This window comes from Arachis ipaensis, chromosome B3 (genome assembly GCF_059453495.1).
Source record: "Arachis ipaensis isolate K30076 ecotype BB chromosome B3, ASM5945349v1, whole genome shotgun sequence".
Classification (NCBI taxonomy): Eukaryota; Viridiplantae; Streptophyta; class Magnoliopsida; order Fabales; family Fabaceae; genus Arachis; species Arachis ipaensis.
In genome coordinates, this window is record NC_142438.1 from 28694863 (window position 1) to 28721096 (window position 26234).

The window sequence follows — 26234 nt, forward strand, 5'->3', positions numbered from 1 at the left end:
TGTTTGCTTTGTTTATATTGCTTGTCTATGCACCAAAGTTTTGGAGGATTGGAGGAAGGCGGAAATTAGGGTTTAAGTTAGAAAGGAATTAGAAATAAGAACCTTAGATAACCTACCCTATTTATGGTTTTCAATTTATAAACTTTAAGACTTACATCTGAGTGTCGGAGTTCTAAGATTGCCTCTGACTTTCCCGGGACCTTATATCTTATGTACGTGGACACCTTTACTATATTGAGAACTCCCGGTTCTCATTCCATACATATATTGTGGTTTTTAGATGCAGATCAGGAGGTATCTCACTGAGCATTCTGGAGACTCTGTAGAAGCGAAGAACTCTAAGGACTTAGGGTTGTATTTTATTATATGTTTATATATGTATATAGATTCTCCATCTTATATTTTATGCTTGTCCCTCTTAGAGGTTGACTTAGAGAAACAGGTTGTCAGTTTTTCGAGTCCGGGATATTTTGGATTATATATATATATACTCTGGCCGACCTTTGCTTCGCATATCGAGCCTAGAGCTTGATTATATTTACCTGTTGGAATCCTATATATATATATCTATCTTTTGATTTTCTGTATAAGCTTTTCGTCTTATCGTTGACCATGACTTTGTACCTTCGTTTTTATTTATTGATTGTACCGTTTCTTTCAAGGCTCTTAATTATATTACTCTTGTCACATATATAAGTATTTTTACTGTTAGAGGTCGTAACACCTCACCACCTCTGATTTACGTCCTAGGCGTAAAGCTATGTGTGGTAGGGTGTTACATAAGCAAACGATGACCAACGACTCACGCCAGGCTCGAGGAAGACACATTGATTGTGTAATGAGAAAGAAGCGCGAAGCCGCGGACGACCAGAGGAAGATACGGTGGTCCCTGAGTGCAACGGATGGCAGCGACGCTGAGTCTTTCCTTGCGACGGTGGAGAGACTATAGGGTTGAGAGTTGAAAGAGAGTAGAGAGTTTAAAAATGAGGAAATCAGGAATAGCTCATGGGAGAAGCAGGATTTTTTTATCCCTAATTAGCAAACCCTAAATGACGACGTTTCACGAGAACCCGCTAGATCCTGGTTCGGTTCGATCGACCGATTCTTGACTAATTCAACGATTCAAAAGTGATTTTGAGTTGAACGGTTTTTTATACTGGACCAAACTATATTGGTGTCCGATTTGCAATTTGACCGGTCCGACCGGCTAATCTAGTTTAATTTTCAAACAATAATTAATACCTATAATACTCGTAAAAAAATAAATTAAAATAAAAAACACCAATTATGCTTATCATCACAAGAATTAACATTCAATTCTTGACTCAACACAAGACACACAAAGCTCACTTAAACATTGAAACGTCTTTTCAAGTACCATGCTCGACATAGTTTGTTGCTGCACGAGTTGACGAGTTCCCATATTTCATCAAGATCGGAATAGCAAAAAATATTCCACACAACTATGCATCCGGTAAGTTAGACATGATAAGAATATGCTAATAATTGGATAGGAAAGGTTGCATGTATTGATAACAACATGTGCTTATAATATTAGTGTTGAAGAGAATGGTCGGGTATAACTTAGAAAACCGGTAGACTTTCCTGTGTAAAATTGGTTATTTTAAGCCCGGTCTACCTCCAGTTTGATCATCCAAATTCTCCTACAAGTCAATCCATGTATTTGACAATGATCATCCAAAACTCACTTTTACACCCTCTCACAGTTAAAAAAAATAATTGAAATCCTCACCCTTCTCTTCCCTCTTTCACGGCTTCTTTCTCCAACGACAATACTCTTCCGCATGGTTACCTCCGCCACCGCACTACTATCAGTCTTCTGCCGTTGCCATTTGCTGTTTCGTTGGAAGTTTGTGCCATTCATCACAACTCGTTTGCTACATTGTATCGGAAGAATGTTACTACAATGGCCTCCATCAAAGTGTCGTTATTGGCAAAAATTCTAAATATTTTTTTTTTTGTCAATTTTAAATGTTTCTTTTCGTTAAATTTTAAATTTATTTTTATTTGAGGTTTAAATATTTTTTTTATAATAATTTTAGATGTTCTTTTTGTAATATTACAAAATTAATGGTGACAGGAAAGGCACACAAAATACTGTAGAAAATTGATGCTGGCAGGAAAACGCACTACGCGGTACAATTCACGATTGGTGGAAGAATACGAAGTGAAAGAAGGGTGACGCGTAAAATCAGCATTAAATTATCATTTTATTATTGTAAAATCAGGATTTTGTTATAAATTAATTAGCTAGTTTGTTAAGTTGTTGACATGAGGAGGTATAGATGTCAAAATGGAACTAGTAATAATCGAATGGATCAAACTATTGATTTATTGATTTAACCCAAAAATTATTAGTTGAATTGGTAGAAATGTTTCTATGTAAATAAAAAATATAAAATAGTCAAAATTCTAAATTTAAAATTTAAAATATATATATCTTTATTCTATTTTAAAAACTCAAGTTTTAACAAATTATAATCAACAAGTTATAATTTGGTTATTATTAAATAAGTATATAAAATTTTAATATTTTTTTATGATAAAAATTTTTTTAATTTTATTTTTATATTAAAATAAATATATTTATTTTAATAAGGGATAAGTATTGTTTTGGTCCCTAACGTTGAAGGTCAGAATCGAAATTGTTCCCAAAGTAATTTTGAATTTAAAATCATTCTTAATATTTTTTTTCATATTAAAATCGTTCTTTTTAATAAAATAATTTTTTAAAAGACAACAATACCCCCAACCCGTGCATTTTGCATTCCCTGCCACCATCGTTCATTTTGCATTCTCCACCATCGCCGCTCCTTTATTTCCACTATCAGCCATTTCTTTCCACAACAACATTAACAACAGAACATACATTCAAATTCAAGAATCCATTATCAACAACAACAGAACATTCAAATCAATAATAACACAACATTTAGCATTCAAAAAAAATTCATTCTGCATTCTCTACCACTGTCACCGCCCCTATTTCCACTATCAGCCATTTCTTTCCACAACAACAATAATAACAGAACATACATTCAAATTCAAGAATCCATTATCAACAATAACAGAACATTCAAATCAATAATAACACAACATTCAACATTCAAAAAAAATTTAAATGAACATAGAAATCAACACAAGCAAAAACACAAGCAGAAGGCAAAAGCAGAAAGCAGAAACTGAAGTAGAAACAGATGCAGAAGTTCAAGCACAAAGCCAAATCAACAAGCAGAAGCACAAATCCAACAAGAAGCCAAAGCAGAAGCTCAAGTAAAAGCAGCAAGCAGAGGCCAAAGCAAGAACCACCGGCAGCTCGTGAACGACGGAGCAATGGCGGCTGGGCAGATCGGCAGTGGCAAGAACCCAACTCAGCCTCAGATTCCTCTCTCTCCTTCGCGCGTCGCCCTCCTCGCGTCGGGCTCCCCTTCCCGGCGACGCACTCCACGGAAGCGGCAGAAGCATGCATGAATGGCGGCGATGTTTCTAGCGGCGGCTCGTGGGCGGACCGATGACGATATAGGTGCCGCGATGGTGGCGGCGGCTATGGCAGCAGCATCCTCCCCTCCACCGGTGCTCCCTCTCTCTTTTCAGATCTCCTCTCTCACTGCTCGTACTCGATGGCAAAGGACCCAATGGTGCGGCGATGGCCTCCTGCGACGGTGGAGGCCTCCTCCCTCCCCCCCCCCCTTTTGCGTTTCCTTCCCCCCAAAACGCGTTATTTTTTTTAATTTATAATTATTTTTAATTAAAATAGGGGTAATTTAGGAATAAAAATAAAAATTTTATTAAAAAAGATTATTTTACTATGAAAAAAACATTAAGGATGATTTTAAATCCAAAATTACTTTGGGAACGATTTCGATTCTGACCCTCAACGTGAGGGACCAAAACAATACTTATCCTTTTTAATAACTAACTAATTAATTTATATTTATTATATTGTTATATACTATATGTATTTATTGAAAAATAATATTAATAAATATTATATAATCGTAAAAAAATAATTATATTATAATTAATAAAAATATCTAATATTTTTATTTATACATATTTAATTAATTTAAATATAAGTAAGTATAAAATTATAATAATATCTAACAAAATTATTGTATGTTTTTATTATATAATTAATAATTAACATTTAAAATAATAAGGAACAATATAGTGTGATGATAAGAAAGATATGTAAGCACAAAAAAAAATTTAAGTTCAAACCATATCTTTATTAATTTTAAAAATCGGTTTTTTACAAGTTTTGATCGATTCTAATTCTTAAATGATTTAAAAATTGAACCAGACCATTTAAAAATTCGGTTCATCAATTTTCTAATTAAATCAGTCAGTCTAATTCGGTTCTTATCACTATGTGAGGAGGTATTGGTTACCTAAATTTTATATATTTAAGTGTTAATTTAGTAACTAATTATTTACGCATAAATATCATAATTGGATAGATAAATATAACTTGTTAAAAAAAGATTTTATATAATTCAATGCACCATTTGACGTTTTGGAATTTGGATAGATTTAGTTGATTAATTACTATCTCGTTGCAACTTGCGATCATTGATTGAGAGGGAACCTTTGGAATTGATATTTGGGACTTTATACACCAAGTATGATGGCACCTATCTTAATTTCAAGTCTCTATGACTGTTTGATTGTTACAGGTGATATGAAAAATCAAAGCACGTGTAAAAAATGTTGGATTGCCCGAGTTACACGGCCATTTTAGTTTCCTGGCATCTATTGGTTCATTGCGTACAGAAAGAGTCTACTCATTTTTGGTTTATTGTTATTTAATTTAATTTAATGAACATTTTGTCAATAAACCAACCAGGAAAGCTCATTCGGGGCTCGTGAAAGACATTAATGGGAAACTTCAAAATGTTACTTATTTTGTTATTTCTAGTATCCTACATGAGAGGCTCGACTTCTTTACACAATTTAGGAATGAGTGAATGTATTCGTGATGGTGGCGAGACTTTGCTTTCAGCTGATGCAAGTTTCGAACTGGGTTTCTTCAGCCCTGGAACTTCAACAAATCGATATTTGGGTGTCTGGTACACAGATGTATCAGGAAAGCAAACAGTTGTGTGGGTGGCCAACAGAGAAACACCACTCCACAACAAGTCAGGGATCCTCATGTTAAACGAAATGGGGATTCTTCAACTTCGCACCGGGGCAAACGCTACTATTCTTTGGTCGTCCAAGGTATCAGACGAAGCCTTTAATTTGAGTAATTCAACAGCAGAGCTCTTTGATTCAGGAAATCTTGTGGTGAAAAGTGGGCAGGATGAGGGCAGCTTCTTGTGGCAGAGTTTTGATTATCCCTGTGACACTTTGATGCCGGGAATGAAGCTCGGACTAAAATCTGGCATAGATAGATATTTGTCAAGCTGGAAAAGTACAGATGACCCTGCAGTGGGAGAATATTCCATCAAAATTGATCGTAAAGGGTATCCGCAACTAGTTCAGATGAAAGGATCCTTCATTAACGCTAGAGAGGGCTCATGGAATGGCATTTATTTCACTGGATATCCGAATCTGCAACAGAGCATTTTTAAACGAGAATTTGTATTCAGTGATAGAGAGGTGTATTATGAGTTTGATATACTTGATAGATCAATTTTCAAAATATTTAGAGCGACCCCTTCAGGTGGTTGGGAAAACATGGTATGGACAAGTCAAACTGCGGAAACTACTACGTCCGGGGGGCAGGATGCATGCGACAGTTATGCATTCTGCGGTTCGAATTCTGTATGCAACATTGGTGATAATGTTGCATCATGTGAATGCCTCAAAGGATATGTTCCCAAGTTTCCTCAACAATGGAATGTGTCATATTGGTCCAATGGTTGTGTTAGAAAGACTTCATCGACGTGTAATAACACACAAGGCTTCTTGAGGTACAAAGACATGAAATTGCCGGACACATCTTCTTCATGGTTTAATAACGCAATGAATCTTGAGGAATGTCAGAAGACATGCTTGAAAAATTGTTCTTGTACGGCTTATGCGAATTTGGATATTCGTAATGGAGGAACTGGTTGTCTGCTTTGGTTTGATCACCTTATTGACATTCGGCAATTCTCACAAGAGGGTCAAGACCTGTACATCAAAGTCCCTAGTTCTGAGTTAGGTAACTCTTTTGTTTTTAATTCTTCATCTCCTTTTCCATTTTAGTTTCTTGTAGAATAATTAGGTAACTTTTGAGCAGGTTAAATTAATTTTAGAAGAAAGTGTGTTTGGTAGTTACCTCAATTATATGAATATTATGGTATTGCAATTAGAGATGACATGCTTAAGGTGAGACCATTATTTCCTTTATAAGGATTCAACGTAAAGAAACAATAAAACTTTGCCAATTTCATTCAATCGAGCTACTTTCAAAATTGTTGAGTAATTGTGTCCTACATCTGTGTTGATCATAATGTAGCTAATGACCATGGAAACAAGAAGATAAAGACGGTAGCAATTGCTGTTGGAATGATTATTTTTGGATTAATCTGTTGGGTTACCATAATGCTAATTAAATATCCAGGTAAACACTGTAATGATATAATCTTCCATATAGGCATTGTAAAAAAGAGAAATTAGAAAAAAAAATTTGTCCAAGCTCTACGAGTAATTGATTCATATTTTGTATCCATCCATTGTTGTTTTTCCAACCAATCAGGGTTCGCAAGAAATATAAGGAAAAATAAACAAAGACAAGATGTTGATCTCCCAATATTTGATTTCTCAGTCTTAGCTAAAGCTACAGACAACTTTTCAAGCAACAAAAAACTTGGAGAAGGTGGTTTTGGACCAGTATACAAGGTGATAAGAAAATCAACCCAGGACTTTTATTTTTCCTTAACATTTTTTTATAATACAATTTTATTTATCTTTTCAGGCTACTATAAATGGTCAAGAACTAGCAGTTAAAAGACTTTCAAAAAAGTCTGGCCAAGGATCAGAAGAATTCAAAAATGAGGTAGTGTTAATAGCCAAGCTTCAACATCGTAATCTTGTAAAACTTCTTGGTTGTTGCATTCAGGGGGAAGAAAAAATATTGGTCTATGAATACATGCCTAACAAAAGCTTGGATCACTTTGTTTTTGGTAAGAACTATTTCAATTTATATAGAAATACGTTTATGGCAATTTTTAATATTTCTACAACAAAAGTTATGCTAAGAATTGTACATAACTGATTAGATGAAACAAGAAGAAAGGCCGTAGATTGGCTTAAGCGTTTTAACATTATTGGCGGCATTGCTCGAGGACTTCTTTATCTCCATCAAGATTCTAGACTAAAGATTATACATAGAGATCTTAAAACTAGTAATATTCTTTTGGATGCAAATTTAAATCCCAAAATATCAGATTTTGGCTTGGCTCGAACATTTTTTGGTGATCAAGTTGAGGCAAATACAAATAGAGTTGCTGGAACATAGTAAGATATTTCTCCATAATTTTGACTTGTTTCTCCATATTATGTTTGTTTATTTTAATTACTAATTTATGCTTTCAGTGGTTATATGCCTCCTGAATATGCAGTACATGGACAATTTTCAGAGAAATCAGATGTATTTAGTTATGGTGTGATAGTATTAGAGTTGTTAAGTGCGAAACGAAATAGGGAATTCTCAGATTCCGAAAACTATCTTAATCTACTTGGACATGTAAGCAAAATTTTTAGAGAGAACTAAAGAATCAATTTTGGATGATTTCCAATCTACTAATTTGATTACCAGCATGATTTTAGGCATGGAGATTATGGACTGAGGATAGGCCACTGGAACTATTGGATGAAGTGATAAGGGAAAATTGCAACCATTTTGAAGCCATAAGATGCATACAAGTGGGCTTACTATGTGTGCAACAAAGACCAGAAGATAGGCCAAGTATGTCATTGGTGCTTCTAATGCTAAATGGCGAGAAAATGTTGCCCAAACCAAAATTTCCTGGATTTTACATTGATAGAGGTGTTCAACTTTAAGCAGATTCTTCATTGCCGAACAACACACTCTTTTCAGCTAACCAAATTTCTATAACAATATTAGAAGCTAGATAGAATATGGAGAAAGGAAAGGGTCGTCATCATACTTTTATGTATAAATTAAGCTGACTAGCTAACTCATTTTAGGTTAAAAAACGGTGTGTTCATGAAATTTTATACTTTTTTATTTGTTGTTTTTGCTATGAATTTTTGTTTCTCTTGTCTTTCGCATATAATTCAGACATATGTGTGTGAAATACGCAGACGTTAGTAACAAAGGCAACTATGTATACTTGCATGTTGGACTATTTCTTGTAAATTTAAAAAAAATAATAATAAGTTTTGTTTTTTAACACTAATAATTCAAATTCAAGACTTTCACGTCTATCTTTATTTCATAAAAGAAAACAAAGGGAACTATTTCTTTATTATTATTATTATTATCACCATCATCATCATCTGAGATATTATAGAACTAGTTGAATTTAATTATATCATGGCTAAAAATATATTTTTTGGAGCATTACATTATCAATATTATTATAAAAAATTTTGTTTTTGTTTCACTCGTTTTTTGTCAATTTTGATAGGTAGTGTCGAAACGAGCTTGTATCAAGATCTCAAGTATCGAGAAGCAGATACGACTTTTTTGAAAAAGAGTGAAATTACTTAATTATGGTGTCAAAGCAATTTGTGTCAAAATTATTAGTGGCAGACTTGTGAAAAACAACAAAAGAATTTTGAGGAGTTTTAGCAAATCTACAGTATTTGAGTTTGATTGACAATTTTGAGTCTTTCAAAAAGGATTTAAACTGGAAATGGTTTTCACATTGGTTTCGGGGATTTTGATCGAGTAAATATGAGTTTTATAAAAGGGAACGGGTTTAGAGTGACATTATTTTGAAGGTTTCGGAAAATGTTATAAAAAGTTGTTTTGGTTTTAAAGGAGAATGATTTGAGGGAAAGTGATTCTTGGCGTACGGTGAACTAAATATATATTGCTATTGAAGTAACTGGGTAAGTTGAGATTGTGGATTCTCTCTCTTGTTACGATAGACAAGTTGAGGTTGAGGATTTACTCTTTTGTTGTGGTGGATAAGCTTGAGGTTGAGGATTCCCTCGCTTGTCGCACCGTAAAGTTAGATAGAAGGTCGAGAATTCCCTTCGATTCAATTCTGTATTATTAATTCTAATTTTGGTTATGTTTGACTATGTTGGATTGAAATGAGTTTTGGATTGACATAGTGAGGACGGTGGTTTTGTCCCGCTCACGTAAAGGCAAGTTGAGATTGAGGATTCTCTCTTTTGCTGTGATAGACAAGTGGAGGTTGAGAATTCCCTCTCTTGCTGCGGCTGACAAGCAGGGTTAAGGATTCCCTCTCTTGTTACATCAGGGAATTGAATGGAGAAGGTTGATGATTCCCTTCGATTCAATTTCTAGCTGTGGTATGAATAAGTTAGGCTGAGGAGTCCCTATCGTTGCATCATAGTCTCTCTCTGAAAGGGAGGTTGAGGATTCCCTTCGTGTTGAGAGACTATGTCCGGGTTAGCTACCGGATGTGTTGGGTTCTGGCAGTTTAACCGACACGTGACCTCATGGCCAGTAAGACAGGCATGCATCATATGCATCTATGTGACATTGTTTGGGTGTGTATATTGTACTTGATTTGCCTATGTAAATAATTCTGTTTAACTACTAATTCATATACTTGATGTAAATGCTCTTGATTGTGTTTGAATTGCATTACTTGTGATTGTGACTATTGTTTCGGATTATGGTGGCTGGAGTGTGATTTGATTTTGTGTTACGCCGAAGGCCGTGATGTGATATTGTTTTGGGCTGGAGGCCGTGATTGGATGAATCAGTGATAAGTTTGATGAAATTACTCCTTTTGGTATATATAGTGAAAGATTACGAGATATTATGTTTAATTGGAATTTTTATAAATTCAAAATATGAATTTGGATTTTGGGTAATTAACTAATGGTTTTCGAAAAGGTTTGGGTTTTTGGATGATTAACAGTTGATTTTCAAAAAGATTTATAAGACGAGCGATGATTACTGAAATCGAAAAACAATTTTCTTTTAAATATCTTCTTATGACAATTCTTAAAAACTCCTTCCTGAAAATTAATGAGGACGATATTCTCACTCCCCTTACAGATTTTTCTTTTCAGAATGGACGAAGAGTTTAAGAAGTTTCTTTCGAGCACCTGATTGTATTCTATATTATTGTATATACAGTTATAGTCTTCCCTCGTCTTTATTATTATATTTTGTAAGAGGGATAGGAGTTGTAGTGATATGTATGCTATTACTATTTATAAGTTACTTGTATGCTATTACTATTTATGTGTGTGTATGTGGATTGTGATTTAAATTGGGTTATATATGCATGCTTGATTGAAACGAAAAAGTATTTTCGATTTTTAAAGAAAACAGCGATACGGTTTCGAGTTAAAGATTTATATCTTATTATTAAATATATTGAAGTTGCCATATTCTCGCTATCAGAGTAGTGCAGCCGGAAATGTGAAATTTTGATAATGAAGGTGTTATAGTAAGCATTACTGATAAAACTGTATAAACTCATATTCATGTAGATAAATTTTAGAATAATAACGCAATTTTTCACTAACTACTCTTTTAAAGTCATAAAATAAAAATGTGTAATTGCATAATACCGTACAATTCTTTTAAACCAGCAATGTGTTGAATAATTAGTAGGTTCACCCTTGTACTTTTTGTCGTTGTACTTTATCTAGCTTCTAACACTGTGATGGAAACTTCATTTCGCGACATGCAATTTTCCAACAAAGCATCTGATTCAGGTATGGTATCTCTTTCAATGTAAAATGCAGGAACTTTTGGATTGGGCAATAATTTTTCACCATTTAGCTTCAAAACAACAGATGACATGTTAGGCCTATCTTCTGGCCTTTGTTGAACGCATAATAGGCCAACTTGTATGCATTTTGTTGCTTCGGAAGGTGTGAACCTTTCCCCTAATGCTTCATCTAGTAGTTCTAATTGTCTTCCTTCACTCCATAGCCTCCATGCCTAAAAGAGAAGCAAAGAAATTAGTGTATTATTAGTGAGTAATTAAATATACATACCAATTAGTTAGATAATCAAGTTATTGTGCGTACGTATCCAAGAAGATTATGACACTGTTCTGGATCGGAAAATTCTCTGATCTTTTTTCCACTTACAATCTCTAAAACTATCACTCCATAACTGAAGACGTCTGATTTCGTAGAGAAATGCCCACGTACAGCATATTCAGGAGGCATGTAACCACTAAAATATTCATTTTTCAAGCAAAAGTTAGTTGCATTTCAATGACATTAGAAAATAATAGAAGAAAAATGATAGCTTACTATGTTCCAGCAACTTTGGTTGTATTTGCCTCAATTTGATCTCCTAACAATGTTCGAGCTAAGCCAAAATCAGATATTTTTGGATCCAAATTTGCATCAAGTAGAATATTGCTGGTTTTTAGATCTCTATGAATAATTCTTAACCTAGAATCTTGATGAAGATAAAGAAGTCCTCGAGCAATGCCACAAATAATATTGAAACGCTTAGGCCATTCCAGCAGGTGCCTTCTAGTTTCATCTAGCAGCCATCAATTACAAACAAGTATGTTTAGTATATATACCAGTTGCAATACTCCAAAGTATCATAACCAATGTATAAACAGTAAGAAACTATCATAAATATTTTAGTGCAAATGATAAAGGCTCAAACCGAAAATAAAGTTGTCCAAGCTTTTATTGGGCATATATTCATAGATCAACATTATGTCTTCTTCCTCTATGCAGCAACCAAGAAGCTTTACAAGATTACGATGCTGAAGTTTAGCTATCAACACCACTTCATTTTTAAACTCTTCCAATCCTTGTCCAGAATTTTTCGAAAGCCTTTTCACAGCTAACTCTTGACCATTTGTCAATGTGCCCTGAAGATCTTTCATATTCACTAGTTAGAAATTTTTTTATTAGAAATGAAATTTATGTTTTTGGATAAGTTGTATTTATTTATTTTTTACCTTGTATACTGGTCCGAAACCACCTTCACCTAGTTTGTTACAGCTTGAGAAGTTTTGAGTGGCTTTAACTATGACTGAAAAGTCAAATGTTGGTAGATAAATCTCTTCTTTTTTCAGTATACTTTCATAATGCTTCCTGTAAATTAATCTTGCTACCCCTGATTGGTTGGAACATAAAATGAATAAGTAACTACTATCATTAAATGTGGACTAGATCTTAATTAAATTACGCTTAGGGCTGCTTAATTTCATGTAAAATGTACCTCGCTTTCTGAGTATCAATGCGCAGGCACATGTTAATCCAAAAATAATCCCACCAACTGTTATTCCTATTATCAGCATCATCTTCTTTCTGCGGCCATTATCTGCAACATAAATATATGAAAGATGCACACATTATTTGATTAATCACCAATTATTAAGTTACTAATTTCTTATGACTAAGGGAATATGTATTTAAATTATGTTTTATTGCTTGAGGAAGTTGGAATTAAAAAAAAAAATAAAAGTACAACTAACAAGCATCACTAATATAACTTCCTTGATATTAGTTAGCATAGTCTGGTAATTAATCCTTGTATATTACTGCCTTTGATGTTCACTGTCTACATTGAATTTTGTAACATTCATGATATGAGCCTTCAATTATATAAGTTACTCTTTTCTGCCCCTATGGTAATAGGACAAGATACAACATAGAAATTGATCTTAAAAAGGAAATAGAACACAAATAAAAACATTTAACAAAGAAAAGAAGGCATAGTATGAAGAAGGGCATAAGCATCCCACGTTAACAGGATCTGGGAAAAGGGTTGCACTAAAGAAGTATAATGTATGCAGTCTAACCTGATAATTACATGAGTAACTGTTTCCACTGCTTACTCAACCGCTCCAAGGCTCCAGTAGGTGAATGGAGAAATTAAAATATAAAATTTTGACGGGTAATCTTTCTTGAGTGATGTCCAAGTATAAAATGCATTAAACTAATGATGAGAAAGAAATGGTGAGTACCTAGTTCAGAAGCAGGGACTCTGATATAAAGATCTTGTCCCCCTTGAGTGAATCTCCTCATGTCAACCATATTATCAAACCAAAGTAAACAGCCACTCCCTCCATCAAGAACATACAAGTTCGAATAAGAAGTACAAGAACAATTCTCCAAACACTTGTTTCGACAATCCTCAAGGCTCAAGATCTCACTGAACCATGAAAAAGAAGTGTCCGGCAATTTCATCTCTGTATATTTCCAGAACCCATCACTGCTACTTCCATTGACACAATCAGATTTAACATTCCTCGCAACACAACCGTTAGACCAATACGATATATTCCATTGTTCAGGAAACTTAGGAACATAGCCTTTCAGGCATTCACAGGTTGGAAGATTACCATCGAGAATGCATACAGAGTTGGCACCGCACAAAGCGAAGCGTTCGCACTCGTCTTGAACACCGGTGGAGATGACATTTCTGGTGTTACTCTGATTAGTCCAAGCATAAGTTTGTCCTAAGCCAGAAGCTCTTAGTTTATATATTGAGACAATTGATTTGTCAAGTATATCGCATTCTAAAAACACTTGTTTATCATTCATGAGAAATCGTTGTCTATATTGTGACAGTTGATGAGTTGGATAACCTGAAAAACCCACTCCATTCCAAGATCCTCCTCTGAATATCTTTTTTGATCCCTTGAATGTGAAAAACTGTGGATATCCTTTTGTTACTATTCTTAGAAAATACTCTCCTTCGGACGGATCATCGTCGCTCTTCCAAGATGATAAGAAATATTCTTTTCGAGTTACTAAGTCCCATCCGATCTTCATTCCTCCCGGCACGAACGTATCGCCTGGATAATCAAAACTCTGCCACAGAAAATCATTTCTCTCCTTGGTTTCTGTATTCTTCAACACAAGATTTCCCGAGTCCAAGACTTGCGCGATTGGATTACTCGATTTCCCCGGTGTGTTGTTGGATGAGGACCAAATTGTGCTGTTTGTGCCATTGAGAATCACAAGTGCACCGTTTTGGTTGAGTTTCAAAACTCCGGAATTGCTCTCAAGTGGTATTTCTCGGTTGGCAACCCATATAACTGTTAAAGGGGACACATTATTGTACCATATACCTAAGTATCGGTTTGTTGAATTTCCAGGGCTGAAGAAACCAACTTCAAATGTTCCACCTGAAGAGACTAAGGTCTCGCCGTCTTGAAGAGATTGATTCAGAGCTAAACTAGTAAAACTACCTAGTGAAGTGGTGGTTCGTATGAAGGAGAGAGGAAGAAAGAAAATAAGTGATAACATGATGGTGTTGTCCATAATTATTTTGATTTTTCCTCAAAGCAATAATGGCTGCTTTCTTGGTCACTGTACTAGGGAAAACGGTTATGAAGATGTGTAAGTCTCGGTTAGATAGCATAGTTCTGATTAGGCATGAAAATAGGATGATTCCATCATAATTAATGCTTTTAATGAGGAGAGAGTTTTAAAGAGTGCTCATGAATGAGAACAAACCTTAGTTGCTTTATTTTTGTACATATGATGTACAATTTATTAATGAAAAAGTATAAGCGGATAATAATAAAAATATTATAGGTATGCAGATGATTAAGTTGATTTATGGGTAAACTAGGAATGATTCTGGATGAGTAAACGCGTCCATATGTTGAATGAACATTGTTAGTCTCCAATCTCCATTGTCGTTAGTGAAAAAACTTTTTTCCCAAGTCAATGAGAAAGTCCGTGCGGCAACAATAAACAAATAATGTAGTGGTGGTTGGTTTACCTGAAATAGCGCACTATAGTAAATGGTTAAATTCGTTGTAAAATATTATTTATTTTTTAAATTTATTTTTAAATTTTTGTAATTAAATTTAATTTTTAAAAATTTTAAATTAATTATATTAACTTTTTATTTCTTTTTTTGTAGATGTTATCAAAATTTGTTAATAATTTAATATAATATATTAAGTGACATTACGATATATATTTAAAAATTTTAATTAATTATTAATATATTAAATTTATAAAACTAAATTAAATTAAAATATAATTAAAGAGAAATTTTGAGGTATTTAAATTTTTTAATTTGTGGTTAATTTAATTTAATTTTATAAATATATTATGAAATCACTAATTAAAACTATTAAATGTATATTATAATGTTATTTAATGTGTCATGTTAAAAATAAAAAAAATTAACATAATTAATTTAAAATTTTTAAAATATAAATTTAATTAAAAATATTTTAAAAATTAATTTAAAAAATAAATAATTTTTTTAGGACTAATCTAATAAGTTACTCTTCTTTAATCTGTTGACAATTGACATCGTCAAACTTTATAATTGAAAAGATTGTCTTTGAAATCACTAAGATGATTCGTACGTGTTATTGTACGATAGGCCGATCGAAAGGGTTTCTACTTTCTACTCTATCTTCAACATTCAAGTATTCAACAAGTCACGAGTGTCTCAACCTTGATGATTCCCGTGTTTAATGTTACAGAAATTAGTCAGTTATTACTCTTAGACAGTAGTATTCGCAAACTAGCTATAATTAACTACGGATATAGATTTAAAAAAAATCTCGTTTATTAAATAAATTATTATGTATTAAATTTTTGATACGTGATATAAATTAAAAATATTATTATTAAAAATATTGTTATTATTCAACGAAAAATATTATTATTTAAAAGAAATTATATAAAAAATAATTATATATTAGTATCTCAGTATATTTATATTATGATATTTATTTTTATTAAATTATCTGATAGTTTAATTATTTTTAAAGCTTCCAATTGACCGTGGATAAAGAGTGCGAGAACAATTGCGCATATAATTTGAAGATGTCGAAAGTAGCGTGTCAAGGTGCAACTGTCAGTTGATATAAAAACTCTATAAATAAAATTTTAGGTTAATATTATAGAGAATTCAATGTTTTTTTTTTAAAAAATACTTACAAATTCAAAAAATTCTTGGGCTCTTTAGTATTACAGAATAGAATTTTTACTCTAAGTAATTTTTCTAAACTCAAAATATGACTAATTTTTTTTTATATGGAAAAAATATTGGTGTTTTTATTAAAAATGAAATTATTTGGTGTAATTATAGATGAGTGGATTTTGTAGGTGAGAAGTTAACACGTGAAGAGCGTTTTGCAATAAGTGGGGGTGTATTGAACACGTGGCAACATCCCAACCAATACACAAAAAATATATTAAATATTTTCACAATAATATAATACACTTCAAATGTCACTATTCAACCAAAACACCATCTTCACTTCTATATTAAAAATAATTTCTGTCAAAATAATTGTAATTTATTTTTTTAATTTTTTTTCAATACAATTTCTTTATTTTTATATGTTGTTTTATTTTATATTTGTCTTTTTTTTAATTTTTTTTAATTTTCTGTTTCTTTAATTTCTACAATTTAATTTTGTCTTTGACACCTTGTATTTTTTTTCTTTCATCTTCTGATTTTGTCTCTTTAAAATCTGTTGATGATATAATTGAGATATTGAGATACCTATATTTTATATTAAAAATAAAATAAAAAATTGAATAAAAACAGCTATATTCTTAAAATTATTACTTTAATTTTAAAATTAATTTTTTTTTATTTTTTTAAATTTAAATTTTTACCAAAATTTTATTAGAGAATTGTTTTATTTTTTATTATTTTTTATAAATTTTATAATATTATTTTTGTCCGTCCATTTTATTATCATTCTGTTATTTTTTATTTTTTGCAAATTTAATAATTTTTTTACGAATTGAATTTTTATTTACAGTTTTTTAATTATTTTAAAAAAATTTTAAATTTTGAAGATCTATATTTTAATCTATCAATTCTTTTACTATTTATTTCATTTTTAGTCTAACAATTCTTATTTATTTTTGAATAAAATTTATTGTAAAATTGAAATTTAAAAAAAATATATTTTGTATGAATTTAAAAAATTCAGTGTCATTTAAATTAATAATAGTTAAAATTATTAATTTTTGGTCTATTACTTTAGATAATTTAATTATTTCTTTTTGAAATTTTTTAATTTACTTGTTGATTTAATTTTATTTATAATTTATCTTTTATTATTAACCCACGTTTCTTAAATTACTTTTTTAACTATGTCTAAATAAACAACTTGAAAAATAATAGTTGTTTGCCTTTTTATACGAGCGATGGCCATAATTAATTTCTTATTTTAAAATTGATAAAAACACACACACACAAAGATATATATTTCATATACAGAAAAGATTTGGTTATTTTGTAATAAAAATTTTGATTATATATGTATAACATATTTTTTTTTGGTGACTCTATGTATAACATATTTAATTATTCTATTATACCATCATTGATTTTTTTTAAAAGTTAATTATTTTATTAAAAAATCTACAAAATAATATGTATAATGATACGTGCTTCAAATGTTCGTGATATGAAAAGTTCAAGAGTTATTTAGAAGATATTTTAGTTTACATTTTTAGAATATTTTATTTAATGTATTTTGATTTTTGTTTATTTAATTACTAGATTGGGCCTTATGTTTATGGGCTTTAGGGTTTTCTTTGTTTTAACCTAATAAGAGGTTATAAATACCTCCTTAGCTATTGCAGTAGTAGCATAGAATTTTTAGAGGTTTTAAACCTTTTTGGTTTCGTGATGAAACCATGGTGTGGACAATTGAGGTTGAGGAGTCCTTCTCTTGTTACATCGGGGAATTGAATAGAAGGTTGAGGAGTCCCTTCGATTCAATTTCCAAACTATGGCGTTGACAAGTTAGGTTGAGGAGTCTCTTTCTTGTTGCGTCAAGAAATTGGGTAGAAAGTAGAGTGATTCTCTTTGTATTCAATTTCAATCTATCTTTTTTATTGTTATTTCAATTCCAATGTAATCTTTTTATTCAGTTTAAATTCTTATCTTCTTGTTTATCTTTTATTTCCGTATCATTTGGTATAAATAAATATATAATGATTTCTAATACTCAGAAAAATTTTAATACCATAAATATTTACTTTATCTATAAATATAAGCCACTTTTGATAAAAACCTGTATATTTAAAAAAGAAAATGCTAGTAAACCAATCCTTTTTAGGGAAGAAGAGGAAGCTAACTTTTGTTCAAATACGAAACAAATGTAAGAAAAAATATTGAACATCTAATATTTTTCTATTAAAAAATTACGAGTGAACTTCAAGTATATTTAAAATAATTATTCGTAAATGGTTAATTCAAAATCAAAGATACTCTAATTATTCGTTGTACATACCAAAAGGGTCAACTTATTTATCATATTCCGTTGAATAGAGTGTAAGTATATCTTTTTTAGCGTTATGTTTTTTAGTTTTTACAAGTTGCTGCTATACTAATAAACTACTTCAAAATACCGTCATCATCATCATTTTTCTCTTTACTTTTTTCACTCTACCACCTCCACTGCCATCAACATTGCCGGCAAGAAGAAGAAGACTTTGCCGACGAAAAACGACGCAGCGACAGCAGTGGCAACCCGCAACCCCTTCCTCCTTCGCATCGCTTCTCTCTCATTCTTCTCCGACGAACCAGCGGCGACAGCACCTCCTTCACATCGCTTTTCTCTCTCTCTCTCTTCTCCAATGAACCAGCAACCCAGCGGCGGAGAACCAGCTACCCAACGGCAGCAGCAACCCGTCCCTCCCTCTCTTCGCATCGCTTCTCTCTCTTCTCCAATGAACCAGCGGCGGCAGTGCCCCCCTCCCCCCCTCTCTCTCTCTCTCTCTCTCTCTCTCCTCCAATGAACCAGTGACAGCAGCGACGACCTTGCAGCAACAACCTATCTCTCCTTTCTTCGCATCGCTTTTCTCTCTTTCTCTTCTCCAATGAACCAGCGGTGATCCAACAATAGCCTTGTAGCGACAATGGCAACCCAGTGGCAATACTGTCGCTGCGTCGTTTTTCTCCGGCGAAGCCTTCTTCTTCTTCTTCTTCTCACCGGCAATGTTGATGGCAGTAGAGGTGGTGGGGTGAGAAAGGTGAAGAGGAGAATGATGATGACGAGAGTATTTTGGTCCAATAATTCGGAAAATGATGATTTTAAAGCGTTTTTAAACATTGAAGATAATTTTAATAACGAAAAAAGGTTGGAGACAATTTTGATTTCGACCCAAGACGTTAAGTACGAAAATAGTACTTAACCCTTATTATTATTTGCTTTCTTTTACTCTTTCTTTTTGTTATCATTTTGTCATTATTGTTATTATATTGTTCGTAATTTTTATTTAATTTATTATCACATTATTCTATTTTTATTTGGTGTGTTATTATATTCACTGTTATTATTCATATTATAATTTGTTTTATTAACATTATATATTATAAAATTTGATATAATTTATAATTTATATAGTGTAGCTCCAAAATTAAATTCAAACAAAAATTCTAGTAAAATGAATATTAAAAATGAGAATGTAACAAATGGAGAAGTAAAAACTGTAAAAGCAAAATAGAAATACTTAAATATTTTAACTGTCTATGTGAAAAAGATACAAGATGGTAATAGGCTTAATAAATATTTCAATAAAATTGGTTGAAAAAATCTACAAAAAAAATTAGAAAGAGAACATATGTGCATAGACAAATAAAAAATAAATGAAATGCTCTTAAATCTTATTTTTAATTATGGGCGAAATTAGTTGGATAAGAGATCGATTTTAGTTGGGATCATGAGAAAAAACAGTGTTAACTTCTAAATCTTGGTGGACTGATAAAATTAAGATATGTTAATTTTGCATGATAAAATAATACATGAGTTAATTTTATTTTTAAAATTTATTAGATGTCTTTTTATGTTTTTTTTAATATTTTAAACAGATTAATCTAGAATTCGCTAAGTTTAAGAATGAAGGTCCTAAATTTTTAAATAGACTTGAGCAATGTTTCAAGAACATCATATATAGCTACTGGTTATGGTGCTTGGACGCCACCGGAAGATCCAAATCCTGAAGAATTTAATAATCAGAACAATGAGAATTTCGAGAGTAGAGGTGACATTAATAATACAAATGAATTGTTTAAAGAAGACATTACTAATTATACAGTTGTTCAAAGTCCTACTAGAAAGAAAAGAAGGAAGACTTTTAATAAAAAAGTTAGAAAACGAGCTGGAATAGCATCTAGATTACAGGACTCACTTGATCATATTTTAGTTGGTGTGGAGTCAAAAGCTGCAAACAAGGGAGATGATCCTTTCTCCATAGAAAATTGTATCAAATTGCTACGCAAATTACCTGGCCTACAACCATATAATCCACACTTCTATTTGAAAATTAGATTAATGGTTAAGCCATAATATAGAGAAATTTTTATTGCATTGAGTGATGATCCTAATCAACAACTTGGATGGCTAGAATCTTTTAAATTGGATGACATGAACCCGTCTCTAAACTTTATTTTTAAAATTTTCTTTCTACATGAATTCTTATTATCGTTATTGTTGAACTTTAATTTAGTGACAATGTTATAATTTGTGTTTTGATTTTATATTTTGAAACTTTAATTTAATAATGACATTATGGATAGTATTTTTTTATTTGTTATCTTATTTTTCATGTTAATTTAAATTATACAAGATGAGTGGTTATAAAACAGATAATGATACTGAATATGAAGCTTCTGAAAAAGATTACGAGTCAGCTGCTATATTAGCTATTTGTGAAGTTGCCAATTATTACTTGCAATATATCTCCAAACAAGAGAAAATGATTTTAAAACTATCAGGATATCAATGATTATTAGAATTAAAGGAAGAAAATAAAATGTGATTTTTTGAACAATTTAAAATTAAAAAATTAATGTTTAATCATTTATGTAATGACTTAGTTCTCAATTATAGTTTAAAATCTACACGAGGTGTTAGTGGAGAAGAGATGGTGCAACATTCTTATACATGCTTGGGCAAGGAGCTTCTTATAAAATGTTAGAGGAGCGATTTCAGCATTCAGGTGAAACTATATTTCGTCAATTTCATCATGTCCTATCATGTGTGAAGAAATTATCAAAAAACATAATTAGACCTATTGACCCTAGTTTTAGAAACACACCTAAATATATTATAGATAATGATAGAGATTGGCCGTATTTCAAAGATTGTATTAAAGTTATAGATGGTACGCATATAGCAATTCATGTTTCTCAAGATGAGCAAGTGCGATTTATTGGTAGAAAAGAAAATACTACAACAAATATAATAGCTGTGTGTGTGATTTTAATCTGTGTTTCACATTTATATGGGTTGGTTGGGAAGACTCTGCACATGATACAAGAATTTTTGTGGAGACTCTTCGAACGAAAAAACTAAAATTTTCACATTCACCAGAAGGTAAGTTATACATTTAAGTTTATTTTGAGGTTACATTCATTTTTACATTAACATATGACTTAATTTTTTAAGTTTATTTTTTAATGTATCTCAGGTAGATATTACTTAGTTGATGTTGGTTATCCAACTTTTAAGGAATCCTTAAGACCTTATCGTCATACAAGATTTTATATTCCAACATTTAGACTAGCACCAAACTTTAGATCAAACAATGAAAAGTTTAACTATTGTCATTCAAATTTAAGAACAGTAATTGAAAGTACTTTTAGAATATGCAAAGCAAGATGAAAGATACTACAAAACATGCCATTAAGAGCCAAATTTAAAATCCAGCGTGATATCATTGTTGCATGTTTCACACTTCATAATTTTATAAGAATGATGGATTCTAATGACATAAGTATTTTGCAAAAATTTAAAGATATTATTTCATTACAAGCTAATGAAGATGATGGTACTACGGTAAAAAAAATGGATCAACAAATTTTGAAATTAATAAATGGGAAAAACCAACACAAGAAGATGTTCGGACAATGGAAAAAACAAGAGATAATATAAGAGATCAATTATCAGATCAAATGAATTAGTATTCTTAATTATTTTTTTATTATTATTAATAAACTCTTTTATGATTGAGTGTCTTTTTTAGTAATTTTATTATTATAAAAGTATTTTTGTATTTTTGTATCCAAACAATAACATCTTTTAAATAAGTACTTTTAAATAAAGTATCCAAACATAAAATAACTCTTACTTTTATAAAATATCTTTTAAAAAAATTATTAAAAAATATCTTACAAATGACACCTAAACAAGTCCAATAGATATGATTCATGATGTAATTTAAGAGCAATTCCAATAATTTTGAGAGTAATTAAAATAATTTAAAATTAGAATTTATTAAATACCATCTTTAAAATGATGTTAGATTGTTAGTATTAATCAATGTTTTGAAAATCGGATCGAATTGGCCGGTTGAACCGGTTAAACCGGGAACCGATGAGAGAAACGGTCCGGTCCTCCTTCTAAAACCGCCAATTTCAAAACCGTTGGAAAACTGGAAAACCGGAAGAAAATCGGTCGGTTGGGTCGGACCGGAAACCAGCCGGTTCTTAAAAAAACAAACCCACGCCGTGTCACTTACCCCCCTCCCCCAAACGCCTTCGCGAATCAAATGCCCTCAGTCCCTCACCACTCACCAACCCTAGCTTCTTCAAGAATTCAGAACCCAAACCAAAAACCTAGCCTCTTCAACGGATTCGACGCCGCCGCTCGTCGTTGTAGGCGCCTCCGCGGCCTCCTCCTCCCCCCTGTTCCAAACCAAATCCCTAGCTCGGCACGTCGTTGTCGCGTCGTCTTCTAGCTTCGCTGTTCAAGGCTTCGAGTTCGAGATGCTTGCCGTGGTGTCGCCGTCGTCGTCTTGCTCTCAGTTGAAGGTTAGTGGCACTGTTTAATGATTCCCTATGCTCTGTTGAGTCTGTGTTGAAACTTGAATGTCTGATAATTAGTGATTTCTGAATCTGAAATGACGTAAATCATTAGTTTTGTGTTGTTGAAATTATGTTGTTGAAATGGATTTGTTATGTTGCTGGCCTGCTGCTGCCATTTTTTAATTTTTGAGTATGATGTTTCTGAATTTTTGTTGAAATAGTTATTGATTTGAAGGTTAGGGTGATTATTTGTTCTGGAACTGAGTCTGTTGTTTCACTGCCTGATGGGAAAGTAAGTTCTCCCCATCCTCCATTGGATTCGTCCTGCTCGTCGCCCTCTTGATGGTTAGTGACTTTGGTGTGCACTTGTTCTTCATTTTTCGTTTTATTCTCTGACTCTTTGTTCTGAAATCAACAAATCATTAAATGATTATATTGATTATGGGGTTTTGTGTCTTTGTTCAAATTTGCATAATGTCCCCGGAATTCTTTGCTGAGAACAAGAACATTGCAGGATTAGATAATGTAGGAGTGGCGTGTCTGATTTTTATGTTTCTATTGACTTTGTGATTTGTTTGTATTTATATTATGTGGATTTCATATCAGCCAGGAAAATCTCTTTATACTACTGTTAGAGAACTCGTGGAGAATTCGCTTGACTCAGCGGAATCGATATCGGAGCTTCCGGTAGTTGAGATAACCATGTGAGTTTGCATTTGAAAGTACAATGAACTAGTAAATGATTGATTGTTCCATGCTGACATGGTTGTTGCAGTGAGGAGATAAAGAAAAGCAAATTTAATTCTATGATCGGTCATATAATTATATACAAAGGCACACGTTTTTAAATGTTTATTTGTAACCATATTCTTGCCAAGTTTTTCTTCTTTGTATTGATGTGCCATTGTTGTAACAGCTATTTGTTGCAAATCAAAAGAAACCAGCTGACATCGTGGGCATACTTGTGGGCATACTTGTTACAAACAGAAGCAAGCTTCTGAGGTTATTGGGTGACTTAAAACTCGATAAAGGTATAGTAGGGAATTTACAGCACTTGTTTTTACTGAATCATGTTCCCATTATCACATTTATTGGAATTTTGTGCAGAGGACGAATAGTTTGAAGCTGACAAAGCAGAAGTTATGAAGGAAATTGCCGCTCTGGAACCTAAGGATCGCCCTTGAGCTTAAGATAGTGTCAAGTGGCAGATTGTGTTGTGGCATTTTGCTTACTGAAATGTCTCTTGCTATAGTTTTTTAAGTGTCCATCGACTTGAGACGAGCTCTTCACTCAAATTTCAATGATTCCATTCTGTAATTTAATTTCCATTTTGTAAATTAACTGACAAATAAGTTGCTAAAATGAGCCACAACTAGAACTAGGGTATGGGGCTATGGGCACTGGTGGTTTTAGAAAGATGTGGGCAGCAGCCTGCCTTGACTCCTTTACCATCAATTTTTGAGTTTATAAATTGTTGGAGCTGGAGGTCATGCAATCTTTGACCGTCTACAAGTTTGTGACTTGTTGAACCTGAATGATGGCTGTTTCTGGTGTCTGCGTACTTCACGGTCAACACTAGCTGATTTTTAAGGTTTTGATGATTGATAAACCATGATGTTGGGATTTAATATTTAGATATGCTTTTATTACTATTTAACTTTTGAGTTTTGATTTTGATAAGATCATATGTATTTGGTTGATGATATTTTATGTAGTGTTTTAAATTTCAAAGATATTTTAAGATTTATATTAGATTATAATTATATTTTAGGATGTGTATTTATAATTTTTTATTATTCTATTCTAAAACGGTTTTTTCGGTTGAATCATTGGTTAGACCGGTAAACCAGTAAACCAGTAACTAGAGTAGTTTAATGACCGGTTCGATTTTCTGAACCTTGGTATTAATTAATAAAGAGGTACTGTATCACTTTAAATAAAGATTAGTAAAATGCTACTACTTGTATAATCCATTAAATTCTCATTAAATGAATATTGTAAAATTATTACAATCTATCTATTCTATTATATAAAAATTAAATTTCTGCATTTAATAGTAAAGCTGACGTGATATGCTTTTGAGAGTGTTTTTCAATTTATTTCTTTTAATTCTCTAAAACAAATCAATTATAACTAATGAATAATATTAATTAATTAATTTGATTAGACATTTAAATCTCACAATTTATTATAATTTATATAAATTAATTAATTTATTTAATTATATTAATTATTTGATTTGATTTGATTAGAGTAAACATCAAATTATTTTAGTAAATAATAAATATGATAATGAAATACATGAATTAATTTAATTAGTTTATTTTTTTCAATGTCATCTATTTATACAAGATCATAATGTATTTTTTACTCATTTGTTTTCTCTTTTCTCTCTTTCTCTCTTCCTCTCTCTTGTGTTTAGAGTACAATTTTTGTAATTTATTTAATTTTTATTTCTTTTATCTCTACTTATACATTTTATTTTATTTTTTTAATTTTGTCTATTTTAGTTGCTCATTATTAGGTGTATCTTTTTTTCTTTCTAACTTTTGATTAACAAAAGAGATGTGTATAACATCCAAGTTTTTAAAATTAAATTTTATGCTTTGAATTTAAAAATAAAATTTAATTTAATGATAACTTATTCTATTATTTTAAATTATCTATCAGAAACTATATTGATAGTTACAGTCTAAATTGATTTTTATAATAATAATAATAATAATTATTATTATTATTATTATTATTATTATTATTATTATTATTTAGTTATATTTATTTGGCCGAAGCCATTAAGATTTGTATTATATTATTACAATATTATATTATTACTTGTTTATAACATGACACATGCTCTTTTTTATATATAACCAAATGAAAGAATTAGAAACGTGGCTTATGTGCTCTTGTGCATATATATATACATACATATAATTGTTACACATGCCACTCTTAATTATTAATCAATGACACCTAATGAAGCATTAGCCACCACAAATTATCCATTCATTCCTATCAGCCTTATCACTATCATTTCTTTACTCTCACCACCGAATTGAACTTGGCAAAAAAAAGAAGAAAGAAAGGCCGAGAGAGAATGTGAGCTTTCATGGAAACCAAGAGTTTTTAGTTTCAATTTCTTGTGATCCGTAATTCCAATAAAAAATCTAATCCAATAAAAGTGTTCGTATTTTCTTTCTCTACATGTTGGTATTACTTTGATCCGGTAAAAATTGACGGTGACGTAGCTCTTCTTTCCCTTGAGTTCGGCCAACTGGAGTTCTAGGAGGCACATATGATTTCTGACGCTTTCCTCTTCAGCAGCTCGATAAAAAAGTTTCTCCAAAGTTTTCGTTGATTTTGATTTCGT

General features: G+C 31.6%; 2 protein-coding genes and 1 long non-coding RNA gene across 6 annotated transcripts; 2 read left to right on the forward strand and 1 right to left on the reverse strand.

Annotated features, from left to right (window-relative positions):
* The first annotated feature begins 4824 nt into the window (after window positions 1-4824).
* On the forward strand, window positions 4825-8233 carry LOC107630112 (G-type lectin S-receptor-like serine/threonine-protein kinase At4g27290). Of its 3 annotated transcripts, XM_016333154.3 has the most exons (7): window positions 4827-6169; window positions 6467-6571; window positions 6707-6849; window positions 6926-7133; window positions 7230-7467; window positions 7546-7696; window positions 7780-8233. In XM_016333154.3, the coding sequence occupies exons 1-7, from the start codon at window positions 4900-4902 to the stop codon at window positions 8011-8013; spliced, it is 2349 nt and encodes a 782-aa protein (XP_016188640.1). In that variant the 5' UTR covers window positions 4827-4899; the 3' UTR covers window positions 8014-8233. The 3 variants fall into 3 exon arrangements, with proteins under 3 accessions (XP_088364692.1, XP_016188640.1, XP_088364693.1); XM_088508566.1 differs by lacking the exon at window positions 6467-6571 and having other exon boundaries at window positions 4825-6169; XM_088508567.1 differs by lacking the exon at window positions 7546-7696 and having other exon boundaries at window positions 7780-7865.
* A 2352-nt stretch (window positions 8234-10585) lies between these two features.
* LOC107630109 (G-type lectin S-receptor-like serine/threonine-protein kinase At4g27290) lies at window positions 10586-14586 on the reverse strand. 2 transcript variants are annotated; one of them, XM_016333149.3, is made up of 7 exons: window positions 13077-14586; window positions 12329-12430; window positions 12066-12223; window positions 11765-11975; window positions 11395-11632; window positions 11164-11314; window positions 10586-11074 (listed from the first exon to the last, which is right to left on the reverse strand). In XM_016333149.3, exons 1-7 carry the CDS (start codon window positions 14377-14379, stop codon window positions 10772-10774), a joined length of 2466 nt encoding a protein of 821 aa, XP_016188635.1. In that variant the 5' UTR covers window positions 14380-14586; the 3' UTR covers window positions 10586-10771. The 2 variants fall into 2 exon arrangements, with proteins under 2 accessions (XP_016188635.1, XP_088364690.1); XM_088508564.1 differs by having other exon boundaries at window positions 10595-11074; window positions 13050-14575.
* A 7990-nt stretch (window positions 14587-22576) lies between these two features.
* On the forward strand, window positions 22577-24609 carry LOC107630114 (uncharacterized). The gene is made up of 5 exons (XR_001618141.3): window positions 22577-22870; window positions 23086-23209; window positions 23471-23568; window positions 23781-23895; window positions 23972-24609. It is a non-coding gene; the product is annotated as an uncharacterized LOC107630114 (long non-coding RNA).
* The last annotated feature ends 1625 nt before the right edge of the window (window positions 24610-26234 follow it).

Bases quoted from the DNA above. Each gene is read 5' to 3' on its own strand.
- LOC107630112 (XM_016333154.3), top strand. From the start codon at position 4,900: ATGGGAAACTTCAAAATGTTACTTATTTTGTTATTTCTAGTATCCTAC. The intron at 6,572-6,706 runs GTAAACACTGTA...CCAACCAATCAG, and splicing joins AATGCTAATTAAATATCCAG to GGTTCGCAAGAAATATAAGG. The intron at 6,850-6,925 runs GTGATAAGAAAA...TTATCTTTTCAG, and splicing joins GTTTTGGACCAGTATACAAG to GCTACTATAAATGGTCAAGA.
- LOC107630109 (XM_088508564.1), bottom strand. From the start codon at position 14,379: ATGGACAACACCATCATGTTATCACTTATTTTCTTTCTTCCTCTCTCC. The intron at 12,224-12,328 runs GTACATTTTACA...CCAACCAATCAG, and splicing joins ATTGATACTCAGAAAGCGAG to GGGTAGCAAGATTAATTTAC. The intron at 11,633-11,764 runs GTTTGAGCCTTT...GATGGCTGCTAG, and splicing joins CTTGGACAACTTTATTTTCG to ATGAAACTAGAAGGCACCTG.